Here is a 21,823-nt window from a genome sequence, read left to right as displayed (position 1 = left end):
CGCCGCCCTGAGTCCGGAGCCTTAAAATGCGTGCTTGATGGAGGCTGACCACGAAGGCCGCCGTCCAGCAAAGGAAACAGAAGGCCGGAGCCCCACGGCCGCGGCTCCAGAAATGGGGACTCGAACTGGCGGCGCAGGGAGCATCTTTCGACTCCCAACGGCCGCGCCTGACGGCCTCTAGGACCGAGGGGAGCGCCCCGAGCGCGGCACCGCGCTGGCCAATGGGCGGGCGCGACGGCGATATATTTGCATGTGGGCGCGCCGCGGCCAATGGGCGGCGGGCGCGCGGGCGCGCGGGCAGGGGGCGGGGCGCTTCGCGGCGGCGGGCGCAGTCCGAGGATGGCCGCGGCCGCGGCGGGTGGAGCCCCGGGCCCAACCCCCGGCACCGCCGGGCCCCCGCATCCCGCCGCGCCGCCGTCGGCCGCTCGGGCCCCGCCGCAAGCGCTGCGGAGGCGCGGGGATTCGCGGCGCCGCCAGGCCGCGCTCTTCTTCCTTAACAACATCTCCCTGGACGGGCGGCCCCCGAGCCTGGGCCCTGGCGGAGAGAAGCCCCCGCCGCCGCCCGCCGAGACCCGCGAGCCGCCAGCGCCGCCGCCGCCAGAGCCCCCCTCCGGCCTGCCCGGGCTGCCCGCCAGGACCCCCGCGCCTCAAGGCCTGCTCAGCCCCACGCAGGCGCCCGCCGGCCTCGGCCTGGACGGGCAGCGCCAGAGGTAAGTGGGGGCCGGGCCAGGTCAGCTCAGGACGCCGGGGACAGGGACAGGGATGGGGGCCGGGTCAGCAGCTCAGGACCAGGGGTCAGGGTCACCTGGGGTCTCCTCAGCCCAGAACAAGGGGGTCAGGTGACCTGGGGCCTTGTCAGCCCTGGACACGGGGGTTCAGGTGACCTAGGTCCTCATCAGCCCAGGACACAGGGGTCAGGGTCACTTAGGGTCTCATGAGGCCAGGAAATAGGGGTGAAGGTTGCCTGGGGACCCAGCAGCCCAGGACAAGGGGGTCAGGTGAGCCAGGCCCTCATCAGCCCAGGACACAGGTTGAGTTCACCGGGACCTTGTCAGTCCTGATACAGAACTGGGGATTCCAGGGCTCTGCCGAGGGTTTCCTCAGGCCCTGTCAGCCCCCACACGTAGGGCCATGTCCCCTGAATTCTGTCAGCCCCTGGATATGGGGTCGGGGTCTGCACGTTGTCAATCCTCTGAACATGGCTTTCAGGGTTCATGCAGCCCTAATGACTTCTGAGACCCGCAGCCCTGTGGGCTCTGGACATGCCCCACCCCCTGCACTCGTACCAGGGTTGTACACAGACAACCCCTGTGCGTCTCCTCGAGTTCTCTGAGCCAGGTCACGCCCTCCGTGCCCACCTCCTCAGAACCAGCATGTGGGCTGGGATCCTCCCAGCACTGTCACTGACACCTGTTCCCAGAGCCCCCTACACAGCCAGACCTCCCATCCCACAGCAGCTGGTCTCTGGCACCCCTCCCCTCCCTGTCACCTCCCTGCTGACCCCCGCCTACCCCGCATCACTCTCAGCTCGGTATCGTTGGACCTGTTACACCCTGGGTCTGCTGTTGCTCCCCCTGTCCTGATTGCTCTTCTGTGAACCCCATCAGCCCATCCGAGGGCAACGCCAACCATGAGCCCTGCCTGTCCAGTGTGTGCCCCCTGCCCAGGTGACCCCTGGCTGCCAGACGCTCTGTGTCCTTCTCCCAGAGAGTACAGGCCCTGGGTGACCCTGCCTCCTGGGCCCTGGGGCTATCCCCTCCCACAGCCCTCACCCCCAGGAGTGACTGTGGGCCCTGGGCCCAGGACTGGCTGCTTGTGGTTCCTTCTCAGAGGGAGCCACTGTCCACAGGCCCCCGCTCCTGCTGGACGGCTGTGCCTGGAGCAGCCCCTGCAGGTGTGCAGTGAAGGGGCTGCCACAGCTCTTGGGTCAAGGCTGTCACGGGCTCCGTGGTTACCTGCAGGTCATCAGAGTCATGCCACACCCCTGGCCTTCAGGCAGGTCGAGGCGTTGGGTTCCTTTAAGGTCTTTGGTTGAGGAAGGTTGGGCCCAGAACACAGCACTGTGTCCTTAAAGACTGTGACGTCACATGCAGTTTGCGTCATGCAGGTCGCAGAGCACTCGACCTTGGAAGTGCTCTTGGCCGCAGCCAGGCTGAGGGCGCCTGCAGACCCAGGCCTGTCCACAAGATGTCCCCCCAAGGACATGCCTGGCTGCCGCTCCCAGGAGGGTCGGAGGGATGACTAGGGCGGAGGGATGGATGGGCACGTGCACTTGGCCAGCTCCTTTGGGGAAAGCAGGAGAGATGGAACCAGATGGCACCCTCCAGGGTGGAGCAGCAGGCCCCGGGGTGTGGGCTTCAGGGGAAGCGGGCTCACCCCAGCGGCCCAGCTCCGCAGGCGTGGGGGGCTTTTCCCTAACCTTGGGCCCTGCTGTTTGCCATGGAAACAGGTTTGTCCTTTAGTCCTGCGTTGAGTGCTCAGAACCGGTGGTGATGCCGGGCAGGCCGGGTGCTGTCGCAGGCCCTCCTTCCACAGAGTTCACGCAGCCCTGTGTGCACCAGGCCTGGCGTGGAGTGGAGCCCACTCTCAGGAGGCAGGGTGCGGCGACGCTGAGGGGAAGGGCCCATAACTGAGGAGGCATCTCCTGCAGGGGCCTCCGTGCCAACAGTCCTGAGCACGGCACGCACGGCACGGCCCTGCCCTGTGAGGTTCCGAGAGGGTGCGCTGTGGCCAGCATCCCTGGCACAGGATGGGACGTGGCATGGGCTGGGTGCCCGTGGTCCTCCTGCAGTACCCACCATGGTCCTGTGCGCCCCCCACCCCTTGCCTCGCCCAGGGCTGTCTCCTCCCCGGCCTCCACCTCCCTGCTCGGGCCTTTCCTGAACCCCGAGCTGTTCCTGGACAGGAGGGCTCTGCTGCTGGGGCTGTCCCTGCTGGGGCTCTGCTGCTGCGTTCATGGTGCCAACCTGTGTCTGAGGGGTGTGGCCCCTCTCCTGAAAGGTAGCCCCCAGTGTGAGGACGTCCATTTCTCCCTGCGTTCCCTGGGCCTGGCTGCTGAGCGAGGGAAGGGCAGCTGCCCCAGCAAAGGGGTGCTGGCTCCTGGCTTGAGTTCTCGGATGAGCTGGTTTTAGGGAGCGGAGGGAATTCTGGAAGTCCCGACGGTGGCCCTGACATCAGTGTCGTGAGCGTGGGGTCTTGACCTGGGCTCTGGGAACAGACCTGGCTTGGAATCCCAGCACACTGTTCAGTAGCTCTGCGTGAGCAGATGGCATGGCCTCTGAGCCTCAGGCTCCTCTGAGAAGCGGGTTCACGCTGCACCAGGCGTGGCCTCCCTGAGGTCAGAGGTCAGATGCGGGCCCAGGGCTGGGCGAGGTGTGTGGCAGGAGTTGGTGTGGGGCAAGGAGAGCCTCTTAGTTTCTTTTTTTGAGGCAGGATCTCTCCCTGTCTCCCAAGCAGGAGTGCAGTGGCTACGTTTTATTTTAGGAGAGATGGGGTCTCACTATATTGTCCAGGCTGGTCTTAAACTCTGGCTCAAGTGATCTGTCTCTCCCACCCAAGTGCTGAGATTTCAGATGGGAGCCACCGCACCAGGCAGACCAGCCTCTCGTCGCTCGGTCCCCAGGAGAGCTATTCTTTCCCAGGGAGACTCAGCCTGTGCGGCGCTTTCTGTTGTGTCAGTGAGTCGTCGCGACCCTTGTTTTCCTCGTGGAACTTCCAAGCAGGTTTATTTTCACTTTTAACATTGCCTTTGCCAGCCGGGTTGGAGCAGGTGCGGAGTTCTCCACCTGCAGCCTCCTTCCCGCCACCCCCTCCTCCTCCCAAACCCGGCGGCTCACAGCACTGCAAGGCGCAGCGTCAAGGTGTGGACAGGACCCCGCTCCCTCTCAGGCTCCGGGGGGGATCCTCCCTGCCTATTCCCACCTCTGATGGCTCCAGAGCTCTGGGCTTGTGGCCACGCGGCTCCAGCCTCTGCCTGAGCGCCGTCCTGTTCCCACACGTCTGAGTCTCCATGTGGCGATTTCCTCACAGGGGTTCCAGTCATTGGATTAGGACTAATCCTGTGACATCTTAACTCAATGACATCTGCCAAGACCCTCTTTCCAACTGAGGCCCCATTTACAGACACTGGGGTTAGGACATCCACCTGCCTTTTGGGGGCGATACGGTTCCACCCACAGCGGCCCCAGTCAGTGTCCACAGCACTCATGACGGGGCGGAGGTGCTCCCTTCCCCGCTTCCCGAGCAAACAACTTGCCCCAAGTTGCAGCCACATGTGGCCCAGCCAGGAGCCAGGGTGCAGCCATCAGCAAGAGGGCCTACTCTGTTAGCTGGGAGCAGAGCCCCCAGTTCTGAGGGTGTGTGCCCAGACGCTTCTGGGGAAAGGCCTGGGGCGGCAGCTGTGGGACAGGCTGCTGTCTGGGCCAGGAGCCACTCAGTGTCGCCAAGCTGCTGTCCAAGTTAAACCAATTTCAATCTGGCATCTGGCGCTTGTTTACAAGCCTGATTTGGGGGTTTCTTGCTCTCCAGCTGGCAAGCAGCTGGCAGTGGTCAGCTGAGGCCAGAGCCTGGGGGCACACCTCTTGTGGCAGCCCAGAGGCCACTCGATACCCCCAACTCTGCCCAACCCTGTGACCCCACATCAATACTTTCGCCGGGTGAGGCTGCGGGCCCCTGAGGGAGTGCTAGACTGGATGAGACGGGGCACCCGAGACCAGCCATGCATTCAGGGTCGGTGGCCTGCCAGGTGCCCCGGCCAGCGGATGGGGCTAGGGGTGGCCGGACAAGACCACTGCCCACTCTCAGAGCTGGGGGTGGCCGCACAGCACCACTGCCCGAGCTTTCCTGGCGAGTGAGAGTTCCGGTCTCGGTGCTGCAGCAGGCGCGCCATGGGGCAGGAGCGGCCGCTTGGTGGAGAGTCCCAGTTGTTCTCCGCTGTCAGACCTACTGTCAAGGGCATTTCCACACCCCATCGCCCGGCCAGGCCTGCTGAGTTCCCTCTGAGCCACAGAGGCTCCTCCACACAGCTTTGGGTTTCTAATGGGGATGGGGCTGTCAGGCCTCCCTCTTCTGCGCATTTATTCCATTACAAGGGAAAGGAAGTGTAGGGAACACTGGAAGCAGTGTTTAATCAGGAGCAGATTTCGCTTCCTGTCTGTGAGCATGACTTTGGGTGGAGGCGTGGTGGCCCACCGCTTAGTGCTGAGAGTGAGGTGTGCCCGCAGATAGGGGGCAGCCTCCCAGCCGCCCCAACCCCTTCTTCCCAAAAGTCAGATGCAGACAGCTTCCAGCTGGTCCCTGCCACTGCGGTGTGGGGGGAGCCACAGGTAGGTGCCGCCGGAGTATCTACTGTGGCTGAGCAGAGGCGGGCCCTCGCAGGACTCAGCAGGACTTGCATTTGCCCCAGTGCGTGGGGCGCGTGGGGCGCGTGGGGTGTAGGGCATGTAGGGCATATGGGGCACGGGGCGTATGGGGCATGGAGTGCCTGGGGTGTGGGGTGTGTGGGGCATGGGGTGCCTGGGGTGTGGGGTATATGGGGCATGGGGTGTGTGGGGCATGGGGCTTGGGCCTCACCAAGGGCCTCGTTCTTTCTGCTTTGCTGGCTTGCTCCTGGCATGTTTTGGTGAGGGTCTGGTGCCCGCAGGATGAGTGGCACTCCCCTGCTGAAACACAGGCCAGCCCCCCAGCTCCCTGGTGCCCCTCCTCAGACCCTCCCCCACGCAGAGACAGCGACCTGTGCCCCTACACGTCGGGCCTCTCTGCCCCCATGGTGTCCGTGCACCTGTGCAGCCGTGCTGTGCGTGCGGTCCCGTGATCATGCATGTCCAACCTCCTGCTGACTGGCATGCGTGCTGCTCCCAGCTGGGCTTGGCCAGGTGGTGTATCTGCACATGCGTGATCCTCTCCATGTCTGCCGGACAGACAGACACCTCCTCTCTGTGGAGCCCAGGGCAAGCAGGGGTCCAGCTCCTGGCTTCCCAGCCCAGCCTCCAGAGTGGCCAAGCAGTGGACGCTGGCCTCGGTCCCATCTGCGCTTGCCGGCGCCTGTCCTGCTGCGGTGATGAGTGGTGACTGCCCTGGTTCTGGAAGGGAAGTGCCTCCCTCATTCTCCCTCAACGCCAGCTCCCATGGAGGCGGAGGGGAAGGGAAGCCCACAGCGGCGTCCTCCCTAGTCAGCCACCTGCTCTGCACCCAGGCGTAGCCACCTCCATCAGCATCGTCAGAGTCTTCTGGACTCAAACCAAAAAATATGGCCTGGAAGGGACCAGGTTCAGGAAGCGAGCACCTGAGAAACAGCGGAGAGCAGCCGCCGTTCTGCTGACGCAGTGGAAGCAGCCCGTTGGGCGGCTCACGCCTGTAATCCCAACACTTTGGGAAGCCAAGGCGGGTGGATTTTTTGAGGTCAGCAGTTTGAGAATAGCTTGGCCAACATGGTCAAACCCTGTCTCTGCTAAAAATACAAAAATTAGTGGGGCTTGGTGGCAGATGCCTGTTATCCCAGCTACTTGGGAGGCTGAGGAGGATCACTTGAGCCTGGGAGGTAGAGTTTGCAGTGAGCCGGGATCAAGCCACTGCACTCCAGCCTGGGCAACAGTGAGGCTCCATCTCAAAAAAAAAAAACAAAAAACAAGTTAGGCTTTATGCGAGAGGACTGCCCAGCTGCAAGCGAACGTAAGTGTTCTGAGTGCATTGAGTTTGTTTGGGCTGAGCTGTGGTATCGGTAGGTAAATGTATTAAGTTCACTTGCGACTCTCTATTTTCTACTTAGGATGGTTTTGTCAAGACCTGACCCTGGCTGGGCGTGGTAGCTCACGAGGCCTGTAATCCCAGCACTTTGAGAGGCCGAGGCAGGTGGATCACTTGAGATCAGGAGTTCAAGACCAGCCTGGCCAGCATGGTGAAACCCCATCTCTACCAAAAATACAAAAATTAGCCGGGTGTGGTGAGAGGCGCCTGTAGTCTCAGCTACTTGGGAAGCTAAGGCAGGAAAATCACTTGAACCCAGGAGGCAGAGGTTGCAGTGAGCCAGGATTGCGCCATTGCACTCCAGCCTGGGTGACACAGACTTCATCTCAAAAAAAAAAAAAAAAAAGACCTGGCCAGTCTCGGTGGCTCACACCTGTAATCCCAGCACTTTGGGAGGCCAAGGCAGGCAGATCACCTGAGGTCAGCAGTTCGAAACCAGCATAACCAACATGGAGGAACCCTGTTTCTACTAAACATAACGAAAAATTTATTAGCCGGGCATGGTGGTGCGTGCCTGTAATCCCAGCTACTTGGGAGGCTGAGGCAGGAGAATTGCTTGAAACCTGGAGGCAGAGGTTGCGGTGAGCTGAGATTGCGCCATTGCACTCCAGCCTGGGCGACAAGAGCAAACTCTGTCTCAAAAAAAAAGAAAAATACCTGACTCCGTCATCATTGGAGCATCTGTTAAAAAAAAAAAATAACAGCTTCAATGTTGGTGTCAGGGTGACAACCTTGATACCAGCCAGGACTGCACTGGCTGTGTGACCTGGGCAAGTGCCAGGCCTCTCTGTGCCACTTGCCAAGTAGGCATGGTTGTCACTGCCCCCACCGTGAGCCATTGAATCTTGGTGAGGTGGTGGCTATGGCACCCTTGCTGGCACTGGCAGCACCCAGCGTGGGACTGTGGCTGTGGCCAACCCTGGCTCCTTGGCACAAACACTGGCTCTCAGTGGGAGGTTCCTAGTGAGGGCATAGCGTGAGGACCTGGACTGCAGGCCAGTTCCACGCACCAGACCTGAGGTGTAAGCCGGGGCCCTGCTGGGGGAAGGCCCGTGGGACCCTGAGGACGGCGCTGGCCTGGCGCCTGGAGGGTTCCCAGGAGTGACCCCCAGCAGCACGCTTGCCCTTGCCCAGGAGTCCAGATTGGCTCACGCGTGATAAGGCTACTGTTGACATGCTGAGAGCACTCCACACCAGGCCCAGGGGCCAAGTTGCTCCATTTAATAAACCACACAGCACCCCACGGAGGGCCCCACCGTCACCACCGTCACCACCTCCACCACCAACCGCCCCCCTCTGGGAACCAGCATCCCTGCAGGGCAGGCTCCTAAGACACACCACACCACGTCGCCCATCACATTGCAATCCAGTGCTGCATGCTGCGTAAACTGGCATTGGACCTGATCTCATAAGCTGCGTTTGGGGAATGCCTTGAGTGCCCAGGCACACACATTCACGGCTCCCAGCGTAAGGGAGAGAGTAAGCTTCGGAGTCCCCTACAGACCTGGGTTTGAGGGCCAGCTCTGCACTCAGAGTCTCATGACCCCGAGAGTTACTGAACCACGTCGTGGCTCCGCGTCAGGATGGCCTCGCTTTGTCCCGGGCATCTGAGGAGCGGTGGGCATTGTGCCCTGCGGGGCTCTTCAGGGAAGTGTGTTGTGCAGTCCTTCCGCCGACAGATATGTGCCTGTACGTTTGGCTCATGGGAAGTGCCTGCAAGACCCTGCAGTCCAGGCGGGAGGGCAGGCACCGAGGGCAGCAGTGAGCTGTGACACACCTGCCGCACTCGTGGGGCTGGTGCTCTGGAGAGGGAGGCAGGCAGCAAGTGGGTGGTGAGGCAGGGGCGCCTCCTTCCCATGGTGACCAGCGGTTAGCAGGTGACAGTAACAGGATAGCGGGGTCCGGGCAGCCTCCCCTGGGGCCACGTATGAGCTGAAAAGTCCAGAAAGAAGTGGCCACCAGAAGAACAGGAACAGAACATTCCAGACTGAGGAACAGCCCCTGTGATGGCGCTGGGGTGGGAGGGTGTGGCTGGTGCAGGGAGCTGCAGTCCACGGGAAGGTGGCCTGAGAGCAAGGGCTGCCTGGTACCCACCGCGCCTCCCACCCCTTGGTGCCCCGAGGCCGAGCTGTGCTTCAGGGTGGGGCGGGCAGCACCAGACTCAGGCAGCACTAGGTGGGATGGGCCTGTCAGAGCGGGCAGTGCCCCGGCAGGGTGTTGCTCGGTGGGCGGGGAAGGTTGGCGTGCTGTGCTGTGCCATGCTGTGCCTGAGGAACCTGCTCCCAAGGGCTGCTGGTCCCCAGAGAGGAGCTCAGTGCCTCCGAAACAGGACCCTCTCAAGGAGGAGGTGCCCCTCCTCCCCGCCTGGTTCTGCACGGGCTGTGGAAGACTGGAGAGCAGCCCTTCCCTGTGCAGCAGGCGGCACTCGGTTTCTGGCCACAAAGGTGGTGCCTGGGCTGGTGACCCCATGCCTGTTCTGAGGCCCCAGTGTCACCTTGCAGGAGGCGAGTCACATCCCAGCGCTGCTCCCTGGAGTTTCTGGAAGATGCCGTGGGATGTGCTCCGGCACAGAGGTACGCGCCTCTGCCCTCCCCGAGCTCCGCACCTCCACCTGGGCTGCCCCTGACCCTGCGGGGCCAGAGGGGCCTCGGAGGAAAAGAGGGACCTGTGTCTTTGCCCGGCAGAAACAAGCACACATCTGGGTCGCCAAGACACAAAGGTCTGAAGAAGACGCACTTCATCAAGAACATGAGGCAGTATGACACCAGGAACAGCAGGTGTGCGGCCGGCGGGAGCGGGAAGGTGGCTGGGGTCCGCGGGGTCCCCGGGGTCCTGCCTGTGCCAGCCAAGCAATCCTCCTTCCACTGCCAAGGCTCCCGCCCACCCCACATCGCACACTCCTAGAGGGGGACCCTCCTCCCCACCATACTCCGTGCTCCACATCAGCCGAGCACCCGCAGGTCCCTGGTATCACCATGGCGAGGCCACCCTCTCTGGGCTCCCAGGTGAAAGGCCAGGCGTAGACGCCAGCCTCCAGCCACAGTGCTGACATGAAGGAAAACGGGAGACACAGAAACACGCGTGGCTGTGAGATGCCTGGGGAGGAGCTGGGTTTTGTTGGGAGCATAGAGGCTGAATAAAACAAACCCCTGGCTGCCCAAAGCTGGGTGGAGGAGCCAGGGGTGTTCCTGTGGCCTTGTGCTCTCCACACTGCAGGTTCTGAGGGGTCCTGAGGTCCAGAGTGCTCCCTTCCTTCCGGAGCTCCCCTGCTGGGCACCCTCCCTATGGTGACCTCGGGTCTGGTCGGACCCTCCCTCCCCATCAGTCCTACACAGCTCCCAGCAGACATGAGTGCCAGAGAAGGGGAGAGGTTCTCCCACTGTTGTCCCCTTGGTGAGCCCCTGGGCAGGGCCGAGCCAGCGTAGGGAGGAGCAGCAGTGGCTTCTGCCCGTGCTCCCCGGACCCAGGGCCTGGCTGCTCAAGTACCTTGGGAGGGAGTCTCCAGGCTAGCCTCTCTGTGGACCTGGAGCAGGCCCCTTCTGGTGGCGTGCAGCCCTGCTCCACCCAGGACCTCTGAGGGCTGGCTTGAGGCAGCCCTTGGCCTCACCATGCCGTCCCCTCTGACTGCCTGTCATCTCTGAATGAGCTGAGATCCCAACATGAGGCCTTCAGCCTGCCTGCACTGGGTCAGGGAGGAGCCTTCGGGATGTCACTGCCATGCCTGCCCGTGTGCAGCTCCTCAAGGGAATCCACACCGAGAGCTTGGGGGGTCCAGACTTAGTGACGCTGGCCACCGGCCTCCTGGGCCGGAGTCCCCTTGGGCAGCGTGGGCAATCTCCCAGCACCTGAATTTAGGCAGAAGGAATTTTCCATGGAAATGTCTGCAGCTCCGGAAGCAGCAGCACCCTGACCCCTGCCCCCGACCCCTGCCCTCCTGACCCTGTACCCCTGCAGGATCGTGCTCATCTGTGCCAAGCGGTCCCTGTGTGCAGCCTTCTCAGTCCTGCCCTATGGTGAAGGTCTGCGGATCAGGTGAGTGCTCAGCCCCCGCCTCACAGCCCCTGGTGCGCTCTGAGCAGAAGACAAGGCTTGGTCCCCAACCAGGCCCAGGAGGCATCAGGGAGCACAGCGCCCCCAGGTGAGGCTTCGTCCCCATGAGGCTGCCCCCAGGCTCATGCCAGGCGCAGCACGTCAACCTCCACCAGTGCTCCTGAGGAACCCGGGGCAGTTTTGCATCCTGGTTCTCGAGGGGTTGGGGGGCGCCGTTGATGTACTGGCCTGCCGTCCCACCTCCTGTGGACAGAGCTGCAGGGCCCCGTGGCCATCAGTCCAGTCCGTGTGTCATTCAGAGGAGGAGGAAACAGCTGTGGGGTGGGGATTATGGGTGGCCCTGGCTTAAAAATAGTGGTGGAAAAAGCTGACCGGTGTGGGCACGGGCACCTAGTGGGCTCATGAAGGTGGCGCCACCCCGGGGACTCTACCAGCTGGTGTCTGTACTGGGAATCGGAGCTCAAAGAGCCCAGAGCTCAAAGTGCTTCCGTGAAAGCACTCCTGCCGTGCGCCTTCCTGGTCACTCCAGTGATGCCTGTCTTCCCCAAGGGGCTGTGTAGACACCATTCCTGAGGGCGCCTCAGGCCAGCAGACAGGTGGGCTGGGCAGCCAGAGCCCACTTTCAGCGCAGACCACAGCCCTCACCTCTCCCATGCATTGCAGTGACCTGAGGGTGGACAGCCAGAAGCAGAGGCACCCTTCTGGCGGCGTCTCTGTGTCTTCCGAGATGGTCTTTGAGCTGGAAGGCGTGGAGCTGGGAGCAGATGGAAAGGTAAGAGCCTCTTTGCTGGCAGACACCCAGCGCCATCAGGGCCGGGCAGGCGGGTGGGAGCAGTCCTACTGCAGTGCCCACAAGGCAGACATGGAGCCGCGCTTCACTCGCCATAAAGTGGCAGGGTGGAGTGGGTATGGCCCATGCAGCCCCAAGAACACAGCCCAGAGCCTGTCAGACACCCCCCAGCCCAGCAGCCTGGCCACGCCTGAAGTCTGCGCTGTGGCGTCACCGCCAGGGCTCCTGGGCACCTCCCCGTGTAGCCTGGGGCTCACCCACCATCCGGCCTCTGTGCTGGTGGTCAGCCGTCTTCAGAGGCAGGGAGAACGTTATAGCCTACAGAACCCAGAAAACGCGGGGAAACGGTGGTGTTCACAAATGTTCTAGCTATGTGAAGAGCAGCCTCGACATCTTGATCTGAGTTTTCCCTTCATTTTCCACACAGGGCGCCCAGCACGTGTATCTGGGTTTCCTGCAGTGGAAGCAGATGGAGCTCACTTTGCCCTCTGGTCCCGGGAAGCAGAGCTGAGCCCAGATATGTTTGCTCTTCCAGGTCGTTTCTTACGCGAAGTTCCTGTACCCCACCAATGCCCTGGTCACACACAAGAGTGACAGCCATGGTCTGCTGCCCACGCCTCGGCCCAGCATCCCCCGGGCTCTGCCAGGATCAAAACACAAACCTGCCTCCACCAAGTCAGCACCAGCCAGCACAGAACTAGGTAGTCCGCATGCCTTCACCACAGCCCCGGACAGGGTGGCCACGTGCCTTCACCACGGCCCCGGAGAGGGTGGCCACGTGCCTTCACCACGGCCCCGGACAGGGTGGCCACGTGCCTTCACCACGGCCTCGGACAGGGTGGCCACGTGCCTTCACCACGGCCCAGGGACGGCAGCAGCACCAGCAAGCCCCTTTCAGGCTGTAGCCCCTGGTGCACATGGAGCCTGGGAGCAGGGTCAGGTGACGGCTGCTCAGGAAGGAACGGCTCCACACCACATTGCAGACCGGGCTTGGCCTGAGCCGGGCAGTGGAGAGGAGCTTCGTCCACTAATGACTCCAGGGAGGGCCCCTCCTCTCAGGACATCCCTTTCTTGCCCTAAGCCCTGAGCCCTTCCGAAGAGAGAACCAGGGCCTGGAGCCCCTCCCGCTTGGCCTTGTCCCACCGTGGCGCCAGTCTGCCAGACCTTGGGGCTAGATGGGTTCTGCTCAAGACTCCTGGTGGGTCAGGGGCTGCCTCTCTTACAGGGAGCGACATGGGGGATGCCCTGGAGTACAACCCCAACCTCCTGGATGACCCGCAGTGGCCCTGTGGCAAGCACAAGCGTGTCCTCATCTTTGCATCGTACATGGTGAGCACCCTCTCCGGGGCCTGGGCGCAGCAGCCACACAGCTGTCCTGGCCGGGGTGTGCAGGGCAGGCTGTGGGCAAGCCGCCCCAGGGCCGTGACGTGCCCCCATCCCGGTCACAGCACCACAGACGATGGCGACGTGCAGGGCGGGCCGGGAGCAGTGCTGGCCCCTCCGGCTGGGTTGGCCCTTGTCCTTCGGTTCCCAGCACCTGGCAGCCTGGCTCCCTCCACACCGAGTACGCATGGGCTCTGGGGCCCTCTCCCTGGAGCCATTTTGTTCCCACAGAGATTCGGGGCCTCCCAAGCCACACCATGTGCATGTTTGCAAACCCAGGACGGTGAGAAATCCGTCCTCGCGGCACCCAGCAGGCGGGCCCCAGGGACTGCGCGGGGCCGGCCCAACCCTGCCCACTATCTGTTGCAGACCACAGTGATAGAATACGTGAAGCCCTCGGACCTCAAGAAAGACATGAACGAGACCTTCAGGGAGAAGTTCCCACAGGTCAAACTGACGCTGAGCAAAATCAGGAGGTGAGGACATCCCCTCAGGCCATCTCGTCGTCCTGGGAAGTGCCAGCCTCTCCTCCAGTTTCCGGTAGATTCTCCAGCTTGACAAGTCCAGCCACTGCCCATCCCCAGCCCCCCCCCACCATCTGACCAGGCCCCCGGCAGCAGCTCCCCCACCCCCACCACTGGCCCAGCCAGGCCTCCCGCAGCCCCGGCACACGGCATCCCCTACACGCCACGGGGCCTCGCAGCCCGACCCTCACCACAACCCAGGATCTTCTTAAAACGTGAGCAGGGCCAGGCGTGCTGGCTCATGCCTGTAATCCTAGCACTCTGGAAGGTCGAGGCGGGCGGATCACAAGGTCAGGAGTTCAAGACCAGCCTGACCAATATGGTGAAACCCCTTCTCTACTAAAAATACCGGGCATGATGGCACGTGCCTATAATCCCAGCTACTCGGGAGGCTAAGGCAGGAGAATCGCTTGAACCTGGGAGGCGGAGGTTTCAGTGAGCTGAGATCATGCCACTGCACTCCTGCCAGGGCGACAGCAAAACTGTCTCAAAAAATAAAAGAAAAACTTGAGTGGGACGAGGCCTCTTGTGCCTGGCCCCTCCCGGTGTGTGCCATTTTGCTGAGTAGATTCCGTGGCCCTTCCCCTGGCCCACAAAGCGCCCCCGTCCAGGCATGCTGTGTGCTCGCCAAGGCCGTCCAGGCGTGCCTCTGCCCTCACATGGTGCCATGCCAAGGACCCCTGTGACTGGAGGAAAGCAAGCCGAAGGTGGCAGAGCTGCTGGGCTCAAGTCAGGCTTCTGGCCACAGTCCTGTACTGGGGGCCTGCCCCGCCTGGCCTCTGCCCCAGTGTTCCAGAGGGCAGCTCACCCCACACCCCAGCGCCTCCCTTCAAGGCTCTTCCTAAAACTGCCCTTCATCAGAAGCCACTGCCCCCCCACCAGAAGCAGGGCCTGTTCTCCGTGGCTCCACCCACCAGGCACAGGTGGGAGCTGCCCTGGGTGCCCAACCAAGGGATGGGGGAAGCCAAGACCCAGCCCGCCCGTACCTGCCCACATGCCCGCCCTGCCCTGGGCGTTGTACATGGTACGATGGAGGGTACCATCCCCTGGAGAACGCGGTGGTGTTTCTCACGGCCCAAAGCCACATCGCTTGAGCTCAGTTGCTGGCGGTGAGGGGCTGCCCCCTCAGCCCCAGCCTCTGCTCCTGGGGACATGGCTTCTGTCTCAACCCACAGCTTAAAGCGGGAGATGCGGAGCCTGTCGGAGGAGTGCAGCCTGGAGCCCGTGACGGTGGCCATGGCCTACGTGTACTTCGAGAAGCTGGTCCTGCAGGGCAAGCTGAGCAAACAGAACCGCAAGCTGTGTGCCGGTGCCTGCGTGCTGCTGGCCGCCAAGATCAGCAGTGACCTGCGCAAGAGCGGCGTGAAGCAGCTCATCGACGTGCGTGTGGGACGTCCCGCCAGGGCTGCCACGGGGCAGGGCTGGCAGGGTGGCTCCCGGCTAACCTTTCTCTCTCTTCCCTGCAGAAGTTAGAAGAGAGGTTTCGATTCAACAGGCGCGACCTGATCGGGTTTGAGTTCACGGTGCTCGTGGCTTTGGAGCTGGCCCTGTATCTTCCCGAGAACCAAGTGTTACCTCATTACAGGCGCCTCACCCAGCAGTTCTAGCAGACGCCCCACGAAGGCTCAGGGCACCAGGCGCACTTGCCGGCCTGGGAGGTGTCCCCAGCACCCACTGCAGGAGGCACCTGGCCTCTGGCTGGCGCGGCTCTTCCTTTTGCCTTTTTACGCTGTTTCCTTGGAAAGGGACGTCACTGTCACCCCAGGTGCACCGTACCTCCAAGGGTACTTGAGAATTCTGAATTTTTACGTAAACTGTCGGTTTTGTTATTGGTATTTTCATGTGCCCAAGACCAGCCTGGCACCAGGGCCTTTGGTTCACAGCATATAGCAGCAAGCTGACTGCAGCGTCTCTCCCTGGCCTCGCCTCCTGCATGCCACCGCGGCCACCACAGCGTCGGGGTGGAGAGCTGGGTTTCCAGACCTCACCGAACACACTCAGATTGCCAAGTCTAACTTTAGGCATTCGCACTGGAGATTGTTTTTTCGGGTGTGGGTTCCCCAGCAGCGTCTCCCGACACTGACTGCGCCGCCGGCCCCTGCCGCCTGAAGCCAAGCTCCTCCAGAGCTTTCTCTGCCTGCCTCGCAGCGCCACGAGGGGGGCTTCTGGCGTCCGGTTCAGCCAGCAGGAGCAGTCTCCAAACTCACCCTGACCTCATTCTTGGACCTGTTCTTCAAGCATTGTGTCACTGTGAAATCCTGATGCCCTGTGTCCTACAGACTGACAGGGCACAACACAGCTGCCGCCCCATGCCAGGCCCCCGCCTCTCACCGACAGACACTCTGGGCCTGCAGGACCACTGCTGCTGGCCAGCTCTTAATGTTCTAAGCAATATTGTGACGGAGAAAAATTACATATTTATTATGATTTGGGATTCGGTTTTTTGGGTCTTTTTAAAAAGGGAACAAAAAATGGTTAGATGAGGTCTGCTTAAGTCGACTAGAAACCACACTTGACCCTCACGCAGGCAGGCACTGACCGCACCCTACACGATGGCAAAGGCTGCCAAAGGTCCATGCATCAGCGCCTCCTCTTCTGCAGGCAACAGGTACTGTCTCGGCCACCCTGGCCAGGGCAGCCCACCGTGCTGCTAAAAGGACCCCAAGTGGTCGTTGTCCCTTCTGTGCAGGCCAGCAGGGCCCATCTCCAGCTTTCCCACATCTGTCCAAGGTTCCTGCAGTGAGTTTTGCATGGTCCAGTTCTCCAGCTAGCGGCCTCATCAAAAACACTGAATAACCGTGGAATGTTGTTTTTCTTCCTAGGTCAGCTGGTCTCAAATCTGGCCACTGGCCCAGCCACCAAGCTTTTTCCTCTCACTACCTTACAAACCTGCCAGGCCCTGGAGGGGCTCTGGGGCAACTTGTCTCTAGCCCATTAATACACTCTATGCTACTTGTGTGGACGGGTGCCTCCGCAGAAAGGAGATGCCAATTCCGCTATCACAGAACTCCACCCGATCCCAGCAGTGGTGCAAGGCAGCTGCCTGCGCACACCCGGCCCCCCTCCTTTTCCAGGCCCACTCGCTGGAGCCGAGACCCAGAGATGGCAGGTGTGGGAGAGGCTCCAGGATGAGGACAAACCAAAGGCTTTGTTCCTATTTACTGCCGAACATCCCCTTCTATCAAGCAGCCTGCCCTCAGGCCAAGGATGATCCCCTCACACCCAGCATGCACCTAGAGGACTCATCTTCCAAGCTGCTACACCTCACTGGGCCCCAGGTAACTTCACTCTGAAAAGTACCCTCTTGCCACCCAGATCCCATCTCAAGAGCTTGTCCTTGTTACCAGCATGTAAGGGACGGGCTTCTAGTAATGGCTGCAGTTTACAACCTGCCCTCCAGGGACACACAGCTCCATATTCTTTCTACACATGAAAGCAAGAAATGGATCAGCACAGGAATTTCAGTTTGTGTATTTATGTAGTGAGATTCAGTCATTAGCCAAGCCGGTCTACGTGAAGCCTTCCCTTCAGTATGTCCATTTTAATAATGCCAAGAACAGCCACTGTGTGGTATTTGAGGATTATTGCAACAAAGCCAGTAGTTAAACCAAACTACAGTCTGAACCTGTCATTCTCTAGCACGAGTCCAGGTGTCTGAGCTGTGACTCAACAAAACCAGGCCTGGTGTTGCTTCCACAGCACCGGTGGCAGCTGTGGATATAAACGTGCAAAGAGGGTGTCTGACCTCGGAACGTTTGAGTTATGTTGTCAGGTGTTTTAAATGGTTAACGTATTTGTACTTTAAACCCTGGTTTTGCGACACGTCACAGCTTGCCTCCTTTCAACTAACTGGGTACCCACCCATCCCCATCGCCCACTGACAGCAAAACCTCAGCCCTGGGCCCACAGCAGAGAATGAACCTGCATGAGTAGGTTTTCACTATTTATTTATGACAAATACTCCACATCTGCGATTCTCTCCAGTCAAAAGTTCCTAGAACCAGGAGAAAAGGACAAGGTTAGGACCACATCCCGAGCAGCCCTAGTCCACTCACTGCCCAAATGGGAGCCCCCAAGCTTACTTTGAGACGATGCCATCAGCCTTGGCCAATCGGAGGATGGAATCATCTGACTCACCCTTAAGAAAAAAGCACACTAAAATGATTTCCACTCCAGCTGCCTGAGATGGCAGAAGGTCAGCTGTGCGACCAGCCCACGTCCCCCACCCCACTAAGCAAATGGAGACAGGCACAGGGCGGGCAGCCGACTCTCCCGGGAGGAGGGGGGCAGCCTCCAGCCAGACTATGGGGTGCGAGGTGGGGAGGTGCCTCCTAGTGAGAGGCAGGGTCTACTGCCTGAGTGTTTTCTCACAGCAACCCTCTTCCAACCCCAGGAAGAGGGAGGCAGGCAGGCAGGCAGCACGGTCCAGCTGGCTCTAACTACTGTCAGCAAATCTACTCAGGCACCATCACAGGTCAAATGCGCAGGGAAAAGTACAACATGTCCCGAGGTGATGAGCACTGCCCAGGAAACACTCACCATCCTGCGTATGGCCCCGCAGATAGCGTAAGTTTTAAACTGGCCATTAAACCTGCCTGTGACCTTGTCAACCTAGAAAGAGAAGAAGGGTCACAAACCACTCTCCCAAGTTTGGGAAACCAATCCTCAAAGCCAGCCTCTGCCTGTATCTTCCCCATTTCCCGGCACAAACATCCCACCTTCTCCTCCCGGGCTCCCAGCTCACCTCGGCCACGTTCATCTGGATGGATGCGTGGTCCTTGGCACCGATGATGCGGTTGCTGGCGGAGCTGCAGAGGAAGACGGCGCAGTGAGCAGAGGGAGGCGGGACGTGGAGGGGTATTGAGGGAGTGTGGATGGAAAAGGAACTCGGGGAAAGTAAGAACACGCGAAGGGACGTGGCGGCTTAAGGACGGGAGGGATGCGGGGGGATAAGAGCAGGCCAAGGCACGCGTGCGATGTGGAGGGGCAGGGGCATGTAGGGGTGCAGTCAGCGGGGCGTGGGGAGGGCGCTCACCATTTCCGCGGCACGTACAGGTCCACGAACTCGCCGGCGTCGTTCTGCATCTCGAGGCCGCGCCTACGGAGGCACCGCGCGGCTCCATGAGGATGGCCGGAACCGTGCCCCGGCTCCCGGCGCAAACCCGCCCCTAGGGTCTCGGCCCCAGCCGCAACCCACACCCCGTTCCCCGTGTCCAAGCCCCCGCTCCCACCCAGGCCCAGCCCTGAGCCCGCAGTCCGCGCCGCGCGCCATACCTGCTGCCTCCACACCGCGCGCGAGTAGAGAAAGGAAGCGGCGTGTCACCCGGCAGAGAAATCGGCGGGCAAGGCGGGGCCTCAGCGAGTGCTTCCGGGTCACACCGCCACAGCGAGGCTGCGCGGTGCGTTTTTGCCGGCCGCCGCCCTGACGCACTTCCGCTTCCGTCGGTGGAGGGGGATGTCCCGGACCTACCCGGTGGGTCGTGGGGTGCGGGCTGTCTTAGGGGGTCGTCCCCTGGCGCGGCGTCTTGTCTTAGCCCCTGGGCTGTGCCGCACGGACGCAGTCGACGCTTGCGAGCCCCTCGGAAGCCGCGAATGAGCAGCTCGGAGAAGGGGCAGGGGCTGAGCCTAGCTGCCCGCTGCCAGCCAGGCCGGGGATACGGACGTGCCCCCGCAGCGCGCCCCCAGCCCGCCGGTCCCCTGACCCTGCGGCCACCTGGGGCGTGGGGAGGTTCCCCTGCCCGTGGACGGAGCCGCTGCGGGCGGAGGCCTGCTCCCCTGGTGCCTGTTGGTCACACTCCCGCGGGCTCGTGGGCGAAGGACGGCCGCAGGGACTCGACAGAGGAGAAATTCAGACAGTTGCTGAGGGTAGGGAAAGACACCGGCCCACCGCGGAGGCAGAAGCATCCGACCACCCTGGGATCCCATTTTTCACCACGCAGACCCCCAGGGCAGGGCGGCGGAAGCAAACAAAACCCGGCCTGGTGTTGCGTCCGCAGCACTGGTAGCAGTTGTGGATGTAAATGTGCCTAAGAATGCAAACTGGGGCCGGGCGCGGTGGCTCACGCCTGTAATCCCAGCACTTTGAGAGGACGAGGCGGGTGGATCATGTGGTCAGGAGTTCGAGACCAGCCTGACCAACATGGTGAATCCCCGTCTCTACTAAAAATACAAAAATTAGCCGGGCGTGGTGGCGTGTGCCTGTAATCCCAGCTACTCGGCAAGCTGAGGCAGGAGAATCGCTTGAAGCCGGGAGTCGGAGGTTGCAGTGAGCTGAGATGTGGCCATTGCACTCCAGCGTGGGCGACAGAGCAAGACTCCGTCTCAAAAAAAAAAAAAAAAAGAATGCAAACTGGGGCACTGTTCCCCTGAAGCATTTTGACCGAATTTGCATACCCTTCCTTTGACCCCGCAAACCCACTCCTGGGAATATGCTCCGAGGAAGTAAAGATGACACAAAGATGGACCCACGAAGTGTGATCATTGATGATGGGTGGGGTCTAGCAGCCTAAACCCTGTTGCCAGGAGGAAGCGCCAAGATAGATGGAAAGGACAGCGGGGCCTGCGTTGGGGTCTTCTCTGTTGGGGGACATAATCCCAGGATGTAGAGCTAGCCTCAGAAAACCAAGGCCCAAGCAGGGAAGGGGCTTGTCCGAGCCTAGTGGCAGAACGCGGGCCGAACCCCACAGCCCTCTCCCTGCCCCAACGCCTCCCAATTTCCCCCATCCCATTCCTCCACAGAGCAGTGTGGACTGAGCATTGCTGATGCCATACCCATTGCTGGTGCCAAGGGTCCATTCATGGAAAAAACAAATATCCCAGAGTCGCCCTCACCCCACATCTGTGGTAGTGTGCATGGCGGTCCCTCAATTAAAATGTCTGGTTGGGACTGTGTCTTCCAGATGAGACAAGACCCCAAGAGGACAGGCTCAGGACCATGAACATCCCGCCTCTCCCATAGGGGCACCACAGGCTAAGCCGCAGAAGCTTCTAGAAACAGCTGGTGCTTGCGCTGCCCCTTTGCCAGGACAGCCTTACTCCACGCTGAGCTCCAGGTCTCAGCTCTCACTTTCTTTCCCTGACCCTGTGGGTAACCCCCCATATAGGCACCGAGGATTGAGAGCTAAGCAGAACCCTGGCACAGTTAGGGCTTGAGGAATATCTCACTTTATAGTGTTACTCAGCTATTTCCTATTATATAATCCTTTATACGATCATATATTAGTTTATAGAAATAGAACTTGAATAATCCCTTTATATAATCCTCTCTATATAATCATATATTAGTTGATAGTATGAGTGCCTAAAGAATATTTCCCTACATATATACCTATAATTATATCTTAGTTCATAATCGGAGGAATGCCTAGAGTGGACACAGTACAATAAGCAGCTTATAATCGGAGGAATACCTAGAGCAAACAGTGCAGAGCATGATTTAAGGGAAAAATAGTTATACCAGGACAAGAATCCATGGTCCAGGCGGCAGAGTTCAGTATCGTAAAGATACCCGCTGTATGGCAGGCTTGGGGGAAGAGCCTCTCCTCCTAATAAAGGAGTTATAGGACCTTGCTCCAGTTCTTGTGGAAGGCTGCCCTCAGACCGGCAATCCACCTTGGTGACTGTGAACTTTATCAGCTCTTGCTACTGTGCTGCTTGACAAGCATCTTCCCATAGAACCCACTGGAAGCTGCCAGAAGGTGGCGGTAACCTTGAAAGCTCTGTCACTGCTGTGTGACTTAAAGCATCCTCCTGTAAATCTTCTTAGAAGTAGTTTGCCCATAGAAGTATTGCACACTGCACCCTCTTCACTGCGCACGGCCCACCTTCAAGCCTCGGTGACCTAATGGGGGTGGACCCCTTACTGCACACGGCCCTTGCCTTCATGGGAAAGGGCCCTTGCTGTGCACTGTCCACCTCCTGGCCTAGGTGACCTAATGAGGATGGACCCCTTACTGCACACGGCCCTTGCCTTCATGGGAAAGGGCCCCTTGCTGCGCAGTGTCCACCTCCTGGCCTAGGTGACCTAATGGGGGTGGACCCCATGTTTTGTTGCTCACGACCCTATCACTATCCTTAAAGATGATTTCACTCACTGCCCTGCCCCCAACCTACACACAATAAATACTCATGCTTCTGGACATTTGGGGCCTCGCCTGACTCAGCTTATAGGTGGCGTGGCCCCCCGAGCCCAGCTGCATTTTTCTTGTACTTCTGTGTCCTGTCTCTTTATTTCTCAGATCCTGCACCTCAGCACAGCATAAGGCTCACCCATGACCCTGTGGGCACTCAGCCCTACATCGGGCTCCCAACGTGCCCCACAGACCCAAGCCCA

The 21,823-nt window shown here is 60.5% G+C and overlaps 2 protein-coding genes across 2 annotated transcripts; one reads left to right on the top strand and one right to left on the bottom strand.

Annotated features, from left to right (window-relative positions):
* The first annotated feature begins 339 nt into the window (after window positions 1–339).
* CABLES2 (Cdk5 and Abl enzyme substrate 2) lies at window positions 340–15,923 on the top strand. Its single transcript, XM_012440615.3, has 10 exons — window positions 340–710; window positions 9,246–9,317; window positions 9,429–9,521; window positions 10,699–10,776; window positions 11,458–11,566; window positions 12,120–12,285; window positions 12,810–12,913; window positions 13,337–13,443; window positions 14,667–14,871; window positions 14,958–15,923. The coding sequence occupies exons 1-10, from the start codon at window positions 340–342 to the stop codon at window positions 15,096–15,098; spliced, it is 1,446 nt and encodes a 481-aa protein (XP_012296038.3). The 3' UTR covers window positions 15,099–15,923.
* Window positions 15,924–17,421: 1,498 nt separating this feature from the next.
* RPS21 (ribosomal protein S21) lies at window positions 17,422–18,820 on the bottom strand. The gene is made up of 6 exons (XM_012440616.2): window positions 18,766–18,820; window positions 18,527–18,589; window positions 18,236–18,299; window positions 18,031–18,102; window positions 17,574–17,629; window positions 17,422–17,485 (listed from the first exon to the last, which is right to left on the bottom strand). Exons 2-6 carry the CDS (start codon window positions 18,574–18,576, stop codon window positions 17,476–17,478), a joined length of 252 nt encoding a protein of 83 aa, XP_012296039.1. The 5' UTR covers window positions 18,577–18,589; window positions 18,766–18,820; the 3' UTR covers window positions 17,422–17,475.
* Window positions 18,821–21,823: the final 3,003 nt, after the last annotated feature.

This window comes from Aotus nancymaae, unplaced genomic scaffold (genome assembly GCF_030222135.1).
Source record: "Aotus nancymaae isolate 86718 unplaced genomic scaffold, 86718_ANA_hifiasm-v0.15.2.pri h1tg000029l, whole genome shotgun sequence".
Classification (NCBI taxonomy): Eukaryota; Metazoa; Chordata; class Mammalia; order Primates; family Aotidae; genus Aotus; species Aotus nancymaae.
Note: the sequence above shows the minus strand (reverse complement) of the source record. Positions and strands in the feature narration are given on the sequence as shown.

Bases quoted from the DNA above. Each gene is read 5' to 3' on its own strand.
- CABLES2 (XM_012440615.3), top strand. From the start codon at position 340: ATGGCCGCGGCCGCGGCGGGTGGAGCCCCGGGCCCAACCCCCGGCACC. The intron at 9,318-9,428 runs GTACGCGCCTCT...TTTGCCCGGCAG, and splicing joins GGATGTGCTCCGGCACAGAG to AAACAAGCACACATCTGGGT. The intron at 14,872-14,957 runs GTGCGTGTGGGA...TCTTCCCTGCAG, and splicing joins GCGTGAAGCAGCTCATCGAC to AAGTTAGAAGAGAGGTTTCG.
- RPS21 (XM_012440616.2), bottom strand. From the start codon at position 18,576: ATGCAGAACGACGCCGGCGAGTTCGTGGACCTGTACGTGCCGCGGAAA. The intron at 18,300-18,526 runs GTGAGCGCCCTC...CTTCCTCTGCAG, and splicing joins CTGTACGTGCCGCGGAAATG to CTCCGCCAGCAACCGCATCA. The intron at 18,103-18,235 runs GTGAGCTGGGAG...TTCTCTTTCTAG, and splicing joins TCCAGATGAACGTGGCCGAG to GTTGACAAGGTCACAGGCAG.